Source organism: Heterocephalus glaber, unplaced genomic scaffold (assembly GCF_053883595.1).
Source record: "Heterocephalus glaber isolate CG9 unplaced genomic scaffold, H.glaber_assembly_v1.0 deba00000818, whole genome shotgun sequence".
Lineage (NCBI taxonomy): Eukaryota > Metazoa > Chordata > Mammalia > Rodentia > Bathyergidae > Heterocephalus > Heterocephalus glaber.
In genome coordinates this window covers 17,128,884-17,139,873 of record NW_028258164.1, presented here as the reverse complement: position 1 = coordinate 17,139,873, position 10,990 = coordinate 17,128,884, and the positions used below count along the sequence as shown (strand labels likewise).

The 10,990-nt window shown below is 47.7% G+C and overlaps 1 protein-coding gene across 2 annotated transcripts; it reads right to left on the bottom strand.

Moving 5' to 3' along the window:
• Positions 1–651: 651 nt before the first annotated feature.
• Insig1 (insulin induced gene 1) lies at positions 652–10,967 on the bottom strand. 2 transcript variants are annotated; one of them, XM_013078038.3, is made up of 6 exons: positions 10,818–10,967; positions 10,369–10,734; positions 8,168–8,292; positions 6,401–6,567; positions 6,049–6,148; positions 652–2,629 (listed from the first exon to the last, which is right to left on the bottom strand). In XM_013078038.3, the coding sequence occupies exons 2-6, from the start codon at positions 10,709–10,711 to the stop codon at positions 2,600–2,602; spliced, it is 765 nt and encodes a 254-aa protein (XP_012933492.3). In that variant the 5' UTR covers positions 10,712–10,734; positions 10,818–10,967; the 3' UTR covers positions 652–2,599. The 2 variants fall into 2 exon arrangements, with proteins under 2 accessions (XP_012933492.3, XP_087063956.1); XM_087207830.1 differs by lacking the exon at positions 652–2,629 and adding an exon at positions 2,643–3,843.
• Between the last annotated feature and the right edge of the window lie 23 nt (positions 10,968–10,990).

Sequence of the window (10,990 nt, the reverse complement as noted above, 5' to 3'; positions counted from 1 at the left end):
AACCTCCACAACAGGTCTTTATAAACGTCTTGCTGTTGGAGCCACCAGGAGTGGGCAACGTAAAGGGAACGTGTGCAGCCCACTCGCTCCAAGTCCCTGCCCACCCAGGGTGAATACCATGTTGTCAATGTGCAGACCAGAGCCAGGGTGTGGCTCAGGGGTGAGTGCTTGCCCGGCAGCATTCACCAGGCCCAGGCGTCCATTCCCAGAACCACAAAAGAAAAAAGGTGTTGTGAATGTGTAGGAACCTCTTGGATGGGATGTTATAAAATGTATAGGCTACGGACAATGTAAAGCCTTTCGCTGTAGCATTTTAATGCTCTTTATACAGCTGTGTCGAGCACAGCAGTGTTCTGGGAATGCACGTGGCTGCTTGTCAGGGACACCCACAGCAGGAGTGACCCCTGTGGAAAGGGGAGACAGAGAAACAGGAGCCGAGTCTAATCACAGGCCTAGTAGGCAAGGCGTCCCTCAGTTCCACTTAGCTTCCCCCACACAGAGAGCGTAAACTGTGCTACCCACAGGTCCTGTAGAAATTCCAGCGAACCTGAAGAACTACAACATATTTTTCCATGACAAATTCTAACATCCTATGCAGAGGATACCAACACCCCTGCCCTTTTAAAAAGAAAAACCCGTAAGTACAACAACTGGTTTTGAACCTTTAATAAAGTAAAAAATGAATGCAAAAAAAACCACAAAGTTGAAAACTTGGTATGAATGTGAATCTCGCTAGATGTTCAAATCTGGTATAGTGCAAATTTTGCTTACACTATTTTACATTTTTACAAACTCAAATCACTTTGGTTCAATGTATCTGCTATAAACTATTGGCAAAGAGAAATTTCTCAGAGTCACATTTTTTTGGCCACATTTTTCTAACAGATACAGACTTATTTCCAGTTTAAGAGAAAAAAACATATTGTTTGTGCATGATCAAGTATATCTGAAAGATTCACGTACTGCTTTCAACTAGCAACCTCTGGTTTTCATAAAAGGCCAACATTTTCACTGAAAAATGCTTTCACATAACTGATCATTTGTTTTCATTTTCAGAAAACTTGTGAAGGATCACCCGAAAGTTCAGGACAATTCATTTGCTTTTAAACAAAATTCCTCTAAAACAAATTAGCTTCAGAAACCTAAAATTCACTCCAAGACATTTCCTCAAAATGAAATCAACAAAGCCCCCACCCCCGCCAAGGAAACCGCAGATGTCAGCGCTGGCAGCTGGGCACTCCTCATCCCTGTCCTGCTGCCCGGGACTTCTGCTTCAAAGGAGTCTTTGCATCCATTTACAATGAACCAGAAACCAGAAACATTTAAGTTGCAAAATACAAAAAGGTAAATTTGTAAGTAAAAATGACTAAACCCACAAAACTGGAGTATGTCAAAGGACTGGGCTCAGTGGAGGGTCTGACGGTGGAGGGACTTTGAGACTAAGAAGTATTGCTGAACTGCCTCCCTGCGGCACTGAAATGAATGGAGAACCCTTCTCTGGAGCATCTCAGACAATAAAAAAAATAAATATTTAAGAGGATACAAGGCTCAGATTGGTTTTCATGTACATTGCACTTGAAGTTTAAGACCCAATACTTGCAAATTAGGTCCGACATGGTCTATGCCATTAAATGAATACACTGTGCTCACCACTATCGTCGAATGTTTAGAAACATCACGCGGGCAATGCAGTGACATACGCACTCTTCTTTTTACACGGCAATCACAGATTGCAAGTTCCATAGGGCTGTGGAAAAAATAGTCCTCTCTACTCTGGAGTCACAGAGAAACAATTTTGGTTCACTGACACTAAAATACATGGCAGACAGTTAAACACTCTTAGATGATTAGATTTTGGATAAAACGTCACAAACTGAGGTCAACGTTTCATGATCAGTGTAGGATTATGACTTCTCACTGCTTCTTCCTCTCCTAAGATTGTCTACACAAAGCATCACAGGCAGAACGCAAAGCTTGGCCTGCTCCCCATGACACACACGTGTGCGTGACTGCAGGGGTGAGCACTGTGCCACAGCAGCAAGTGTGACCATGAGCTTCTACAACGTGATCCCCTTGGAGTGCCACCTCCCTTCACTCACTGCTGCTCCTGTTTTGTTTTGCTTTTTTCACACAACCCTATTTTAAAAATCTTTTGGATAAATATTCCTATTACACCATACTTCATCTTTGTTAAGCACCATCAACCTATTTCCTTTGGGCACTAGTACAAACTGAGAGTTGGTAATTAAGTTTTAGTTCAAGGCTTTAAATATGGCAACTTGTTTTTAATAAAAGGAATGTGATCTAATACTTGGGAAACTGCCCCTGATGGCTGCCCACACAGCCTGGGACAGGGCGCTCCAGGGCACGGGGAGGTGCCACGTGCTCAGTCATGGTAAGACTTCAAGGTAAGCACTGTCTCCACTTTGCTATTCTAGACATTTCTAGGTGGACATTTCTTCCGGAGTCATGTGTACAGTCAGCCCAATCTAAATAGAGTATTTAGGAGAAAGATCGATTATCTTCATCACAACCCACTGTCTCAGAGTTTCTTCACAAATCTGGTTTCTTATTCCTCAGAATCAGTGGGTTTGAAAGCTCAGTCACTATGGGGCTTTTCAGGAACACCCTATATGGACAAAGGAAAAAGAAGCAAAATTAGGACTAAGTGTATAAACATTTTAAATGTCAAGAAGTAGGTCCTAAAAGGCTTCGGGAAGATTAAAATTCCTGGGAGTGGAAAAAATGACTGAGACAGAGGAGGAGCATGGAGCCCTGAGGCCTGAGAGCAGCTCACCAGCTGGCTGGCATGGTCTCCCACCTCGAAGGAGCGGCAGCCCCTGCGTGAAGGAGCCTCACCACACGGTCCCAGCAGTGACACGTGTGGCAGGACAGGAACCCGAAAGCTCTGACTAGTGCAGCTGCCAGCTGCCTGGGTATGTGAAGGAGGAGGTCTCTGGCCCACTTCTCACCTCCAGCAATAGGCTGGCACAGAAGGCTGGGTGTTCCCAACCACACTTTCTGTCCCTTCCCCTGTGACCCTCACAGGAGCCTGAATGCTAAGTCGAGTCTCAGTGCAGGACCAAGAAGACCCAAGAGGCTAAACTGCCTCCCCCGGGGCTTGAGGCCACACAGCTGCTATGAAAGGTGCTCCCTTCCCTAGCCCAGCATCCTCCTGCACACCATTTCCTCCACCAGGGCAGTCAGCTTGTGGCGAGCATGCCAAATGCTAGGGGTATCACCAAGAAAACCGAAGGCTACCCTGTCTGAATAGACAAGTCTTGGCAGTTGCCAGGCACTCTGGAATGCTGATGGCACCCAGGAAGAACTCCTGGGATACACACTCACTTGTAAAGATCAGCAGCATTAAACATGAACATGAGGAAGGCTCACACACACGTCAGCAGGACAGAGCAAGGTGAGCACATTCTGCCAGTTACCTGGAAACAAACTGCCCATCAAAGTTCACTACCTGTGCCCTATGCATGGATAACAAGGAGAAGGGAGAGTGTTAGAGCCCACAGGCCTCAGTACACTACAATTAGGTCTGCACTGTATAAGAACACAACTGGCCCCATGATGAGATGGCCACTGACAGACTTCTGTGACCTGTTTGGAGGTTGAATGATAGGCAAGAGCTGTGTGCAAGGGGACTAAGGTATGCTAAAGGCAAGAGTGGTCTAAATTGCACCTGCCTGGGCAAGCCGTTTGATCCTCCCCATCTAAAATGGCCTAACAATAGTTTCTACCTCAAAGTGCCATGGTACAAGGGCTCCAAAGTGAACAGTGAAGGCTTAGCACCATGTCCCCGTGTACAGCAGCAAGGGCTCAATCAATGTGAATCTGCAATAGCAAGAATACGGCTGTTATTGATGGTGGCCGAGCTGGGTCAATTGACCACAGCAGAGCCAAACCGAGCCACCGACAGGGAGGCAGCCTCTGCTGCCAGGGATCCTGCGGGGCAGCAACAGCATGCAGGCACACACCTGATTGCTGTCAGCAGCCTGAAGCTGACTCTCGAGAAAACGCTTTAGGGTGCAAACAGCAACAGCTTCGAATTCTATCAATGACAGCGGAGGCCTGTTACTTTCTTTTCATCACACAAGTGGATGACAACTGCCTTGGCTGTGTTTCTGGACACAAAGAACACCAAGCAAAGAGAACAAGAGCACTTCGTGGAAGAAACGCCGAGACCACCGAACTGTCAGCAAAGTTAGCTTGAGTGCTGCGGAGGGGACAGCTGTCCTTGAAGGAGTCCCTGCTTCTCACAGCGGGGTACTGTAGGTGGGACCACGGGAAAACGCAGAAGGGAACAGGAGCAGGAGGCCAGTGGGTGCTAATAAGAATTCAGCACTCACTTGGGCTTCCAGAATGGGCTTCATCTAATGTCTCTGGACATTGAGAACCTGTGCATATTGTGAGGTCTCTGCCTCTGCTCAGATAATTACTATATCTCCTAAAGCTGACCTGAAAGCCTCCATCAAGAATGAACAACAGCATCAATACATCAACCCAAAAATATAACCAACTCTTCTAATCCTTTTCATATTTTAATTGTATGACTAGCTAACCTGGTTGAGGTTAGCTGTACTCCAAAAGTCTTCACAGAAATTTTCTGCCAAAGAGAACATTCAAAAATCTTAAAAGCAGCCTGCCACAGTGACATATACTGCTACTCAGGAGGTAAGGCAGAAGGATCACAAGTTGAGAGCAGCCTAGGCACCTTAGCAAAACCCTGTCTCAGAATAAGAAAGGATACACTGTAGCTCAGTGGTAGAGCGAGCCTGAGTTTTATCTTCAGTACAAACCAGTAACATATACACACACTCAAAGCAACAGACAACTCCAGAGTTCCTTAGCTCTCTCTGAGACTGAATAAGGTATGCTACAAGGGGACGTGACTGAATGTGTGGAGAAGAAGCACACTACTTTGAGACTCTTTGACCGTATAGATTTTTAACATTAAAAAAAAAAGCAAAATCCTTTGACTCTCCACTAGGGGACACGAGAAACAATTCTTTCAATAGAGATTCTCATTTTGGCAGCAGATCCGTAAGGAATTAACAAGAGCAGATGAGAAAGACGCTTGAGACTCAGAAACTGGTGGAACACTTTACCAATTCTAGTCTTTGGAAATGACTTCTATTTTCGAGACACACCCAAGGGGCCTTCGAATTCAACTCCTGGTGAACGGTATCAGCTGGCACAAGTAAATGTACAGCTTTAAAAATAGCATGAAGTACCAAGATAAGTTTCTGAGGAAGCTGGGAGCTTATCTCTAGAGTAAAGGCTCTAGTTTTCTTTCTCAGTTCATTTTACTTCAGCTCTTCAAACTCATCTGGAAATAACATTTATATGTTCGTATTTGCTTTTTAAAATTGAAGTGCTCAAATGTCCATTTCTGCCTACTAACATTGATAACTAACATTGCCCTTTTTTTCTTACACCCCTCCACTCCTCAGCAAGTAGCTGTGTCCTGGGAGGTGGCACTCCTTCCTCTCTCCTCTAAGCAGCTGAGCCTTGTGCTGCCATGCTAAGGACAACCCTTTCCTGCACAAATGGCCATGTGTCCTCAGAAGGGCACCGCTTGCTGACCCATGCTGTCCCCTGGCTCAAAGCTGAAAGGCTGGGTCTCCCCAGCATCCTCTGTATCCATGCAACAGAAGCTGGGAGCAAAGTGCCATTTCACTAGGTCATCTGGGTTTGTTTTTGACACTGAGAGGGGATGGGAAGTTTGTGACAAGCAATTAGCTTCAGGTGCTCAGTAGCTGCAAACTCAGAGAAGCCAGGGGACACATCTGTAGGCCAGGGTTGCACTAGAACCCTAGTTGCTTTGTTGCACAGACTGAATTTAGAAATCTATCAATCTTTATAATTTAGTAAACAATCAGCTGAGTATTGTTACCTCTCACTACATGCCTTTCTCAGTTCTGTTTGCTGTTCTGTCTGAACCAGAAACGTCAATGCAGATTACAGTGAGCACCTGAGGTAGTTCTGTCAGGATAAACCACCAGACAGGGGAGGGTGTGCAGTGGTCATTTTACTTACCATAGCTAACTGTCGCCCTATGTTTCCCACTGTGACACCTCCTGAGAAAAATATGCATGGGAGCCATGAACGAATATAGAGGAAATCAGGGGATGTATACCTAGAGGGAAAAGGAAAGGAAAAAAGCTTTAGTCAATTTCACCAATGCAATTCTGGGCCAAAGATTTTCTGTTACGGGGTCTACAAGATGCTAAGCAATCACAAACAGCTTGAAAATGTCAATATTTGAATGACATGTTTTACTACTACCATTTGGTTTTCCCTGCGAGTGGAGAATAAGGAGTTTGAGAGTTTTATGCCTCCATCAGTCATTGGGCACAAAAGCCAACAGTATCTGAAGGCGTGCACTTACTGATAGACACCGTTATACACAAGGAACTGGGTGATGAGTGTCGCCAGGAAGGCAATGGTAATCCCCAGCCCAAGGCCGCTTCTGGAGCGATCAAATGTCCACCAAAGGCCCAAGGACAGGGCTGCCAAGGTCAAGGACAGCTGGACATTATTGGCAAAATCCAATTTCTGGTGATGCAGAAGTTAAAGAAAAGCTCAATAATTTTTCATAGGATCAAAAACATTAAAACTACAGGAACCCCTCACAGGTGTTCATCAGTACACCCCAAACCTTACCCATGAGAGCTGTGCAGGGAGCTGGCCTGGCTTTCCTGGGGTCACCATGTCAAAAGTAGAACTGTAAGGGCAGATTCCTGTAAAGTTACACATAAAACTCTTCTGGGGTTCTAGCCATAAAGCAATATATTTTGCTATGAAGTCACTGTTCTTTCCCTTTTTTCTTTTTGGTAACTTAAAAGTGAGCAAACAGTCCCTTTGAGTCTGTGATGACATCCAGTGAGAATGGTACCCCAGGACAGGACACTTAGAGCTGTCGCTACAAACAGCTCAACTGATGACAAAACTAATTTGTCAGAGCTATCATCTATTAAAATGGGAAAGCAGACTGAAGGATCCAGATCTCTTAAGAATATCTTCCCTTCACCTTAGTACAGTTAGCAACAACTGCGCTGAAGAAGTCACTCCTTCGCCTCCATTTAATTCTAAACAGCACCCTATAGTTATTCCTACTTTCATTGTCCTAAGAGGCAGAAAATTAAAAGCTCAGGAGATTGCTGATAATCTAGGTGAGAAAGTGTCCTATCTCCTAGCTTGACCTTTGGAAGCTTGATATGTACTACCTGTCTTAAATATAATTAAGATCAGAGTGAATTCTGGGACAAGCATGTGTGTTGAGCCCCCATGATGACTCAGCACCTGTCAACCACACCTAGACATTCAGTGGGAGGCACCTAAAGCTGAGGTGCATATCCTTCAAATCCCAAGTTTGATTTATCTGTGCTTTTTTGTCAGTCTGTTGCCGATACTACTTTGTGTGCTTTGACCTGAGTGCAGTGCTTTTCTGTCACCCAGCACCTTTTTCTGTCTATGCCTTATCTTATGGGAGCATGGACTTGACCTGAGCCCAATTTCCTGTGATCTTCATAAATGGAGTGGCTCACTACTTACTACTGGGTGCAACTTGGCAATTCTTTCCTTGTCGTACACAAGAGCCTGGGTTATATTGGCCCATTCTCCTGCAACGACCTTGTTCTAAAGAAAACCTAAACCTTTTAACCCATGGACCAATTCTTAAAAAGGTACCATGTACAAAGTCAAAGCATACTACATAGGAGTTCTACCCACAGATGCCAGAAGTTCCAGGCCTTCAATGACCGACCCTTGGAGGTGCTCTCCCAAAATGTGACAACAACAGTGTCTCTTGCCAGTCCATTCTGCCATAGGAGCCACCACATCCTCAGCCTAGGAGAACAGGAAGAAGACAGATCAAATGCAATTAATGAGAAGAACTCTTAGGAGCCAAAAGACAACTGTCTGAGAAAAGAGAGCACTGGGAATCCAGGTTACCTCTGGCAACTCTTTCAGCAGCTTCCCAAAATGCAAAGGGACACTAGCAACTATACCCTAAGACTCCTGCCGGGTGTCAGGCAGATGATATGCTCTGAAGACATGGGTGAGCTACAACTCCAGATGCTCAACAGAAGTCATTCAGTGCTCCCCCATGCAACCTACGGGACATTCTGGATATAGCACATCAAGTCAAGGATACAGCACTGGCATGGTTAATGCCAACAAAAACTGCGATACAGCGCATGACGCTTGCCCACTCTCTCTTGAACTTGTGGGGCTCTCCCAGGTGACTGTCGATACAGGGGTACAGTAAGCCGACAACAGCTGTTTAAAGAAAAAAATATCACTGTTAAAATACACCAACTGAAAGCCATAGTTTTCACATTCAAGTTCATTAACGGCCATCATTAATACTCAAACCAGTCCCACAGAGGTGCACTGGTCATACCTCCTAAGGGGCTGTAGCTGTCACTCTGGGAGACATGGAGTACTGCTGGTGTTCACCCTGTGGACAAGGTAACCCTGCGCTGTTCCCTCTTGTTCTGGAGCTGGTCCCTGTGTGCAAGCCCCGTGCCTGGAAAGGGCATAGGCCCAGGAAGAGGAAACTGAGCCACTAGTCCCAGGGTGCCCAGTGTGGACGTGGCGCCTGGTGTTCATTTTCTCATGTGTGACATGAAGAGGATTATGTAACTGGAGTACAGAGAAGGAAGAGATCCCATGGTCTGCACGGTCAGGAAATCACAGATGCGGAATCCTAAAGACCATTCAAACAGTGGGAAGGCAGGCTTTCCAAGAGAGAAGTACAGCGGCTAACCAGGTGGTCTGGGATCCAAATGGGACACAAGGTTCTCGTGTAAAGTGCACCCAGAGGAGCTCAAGCCAGGCCATGGCTTTACTTCATCTGGCAGGAGAGAGGCAGAGATTCAGGTTTTTTACCAGTGAACAGAGATGAAAGGTTGGTCATGCACTAAGGTAAGGAGAGGAGAAATTGTGGAACATTCCTGGAATTCATTCAAGTTCCAGTTACAAATACTTCATTTTTCAGGGGCTGGGGATTTAGCTCAGTGGTACCTCCGCCTACCTCGAAAGTGCAAGGTCGTGAGTTCGATCCCGGTACCAAAAAACATAAACAAATACTTCATTTTGGAGATGAAGTTTTTGGCTCAAAGAAATAAACTATGGTATCAAATGTGTTTGAAAAATGCAATTTCAAATCCAGATCCACTTTTCAAAAAGAACTCATTAATACAACCATGTCCTTAAAGGGAAAGGGTTCAGAGAAAAAGGAGGGTCCCATCTTTCTGAGAACAAAGATGAGAAGTTTCTGCCCCACCTCAGTAATTATAGTACTCTGCCTGGCTGGAGCACATTGTGCCGTTACTGCTGGAGCAGCCTTCCAGCAAGGAGACAATGCAAAGTTGGCAGCAGCAGCTCTGCACTCACCACTGTGGAAGCTGGAATACTGCACGGTACACTTAACCTCTGTGCCTTAGTCTCCACATCTATAAAATGGAGCTAGAGTATAGCTGTAAAGGGGCAAACCAAACAAAGTGTATAAAACATGGAAGCAGCCAGTAAAAGTAAGCCACAGAGCATACAGGTGCTTGTCCTGCTCAGTTTTAAGTTTCAAGTGCTCCTGGAGTGGAGGCTGCAGAAAGCACCTGACAAGTGTTCGTTAAATGAACAGATACTAGGTCACTAGGGTATTGAGCAATGTGCTGGGCCACAACCACACAAGGTTTTTATAACCCAGCTAAATTACAATCAAGAAATTCTATTAAAAAAACACAGCAATACAGTTTATTTATTCCTTGTTGAGCTCTGGGGCATCTCTGGGACAGGTCAGGTGAGCTGGAAGCTGCCTTCTCATAAGGGGCCCCTGCTCCCGTCCTTCACCCAGGAGTTGTGCCCTGAGGGGGTGGTGACTGGCTGAGAGCCACTGAAGGAAGTGCTGACAAGTTGCTGCCCTGGCAACCATCTCTCACACACGTGATGGTTTGTTGTCAGTTACCCGAAGGGTAGCATGTTGGTGCTTGCAGCCAATGGCGCGGGGCCCTGCTCTCACCAGTTCTGCAGGTGGCCAATCTCTGGCCACAGGCGCTGGGTGACAGCTGCGCCTCTGTCACCCGGACGCTAGAGGGACCGGACTCGTTAGCCTGGCCCAGGTTTGCTCAAACAGCCAATTATCTCCGACCTCATCTCCATCCCTGCTCCTCAAACTTCAGGGCTGCTGCGGCCAGCGCAGGCTCCCCACCCTCCCAGCCAGTCCTTCTCTAAACACAGACACCGGGTGATGCCAGCTGTCACCTGGGACGGCCTCTTTGCAAACGCACCCCGCTCCTGGGCTGGGAGAGGGCTGGCAGGGGATGTAGCTTCCCGGTTCCTGCGCAGGGCACTCACCAGCGGCCGTCCCGCAGCACGGTGGCACCCACCAGGCCGAGGAGAAGATGGTGGCGATCACTTCGTCCGGGAAGAGAGTGACATTCCTCTGGATCTGCAGCAGGTTGAGCACCAGGGCCAGGACGACTCCGACCGAGAAGAGCACAAGGCTCCTCTGCACCAGGTCGTGGTGCCCGCTGCTGGCCCGCGGGCCCCGGGGCGCGGGGCTGGAGTCCGTGGCCCTGAGGCCAGAGGGCGCGGGGGCGGCCAGCATGCCTAGCCGCGGGGCGGCACTGGCTCGTAGGGGGCTGGGGCGCCGCACGGCGCAGGGACAGCTCCAGAAGTGGTCGTGCAGCCTGGGCATCAGTGCGCGCCGCGCTGAAGGTCCTGCGGGCAGCAGAGAAGTAGCGCCAAGCTCGCCTCAGCTGGACCCAGCCGGGATACCCGCCCTAGCCCCAGCGCCCGCGTACCTGCTAAGGGGCGCCCGCTCGCGGCCAGAGAGCGAGCGAGCGAGCGAGCGAGCGGGCGGGCGGGCGGGCGGAGGCGGGGCAGCGGCGGAGACCCGAGGAAGAGGAGGAGGAAGAGGCGGCGCACCCGGCCGCGGCGCTGGACGATCGCTCCACTTATATGGCGGGCCGTGGCC

Excerpts from the sequence above, each read along its gene's own strand:
- Insig1 (XM_013078038.3), bottom strand. The coding sequence starts at position 10,711 with ATGCCCAGGCTGCACGACCACTTCTGGAGCTGTCCCTGCGCCGTGCGG. Across the intron at positions 8,293-10,368 it reads GTGCTGCGGGACGGCCGCTG|CTGTTGTCGGCTTACTGTAC; the intron begins GTGAGTGCCCTG and ends TTCTTTAAACAG. Across the intron at positions 2,630-6,048 it reads TAGGGCGACAGTTAGCTATG|GGTGTTCCTGAAAAGCCCCA; the intron begins GTAAGTAAAATG and ends TTGTCCATATAG.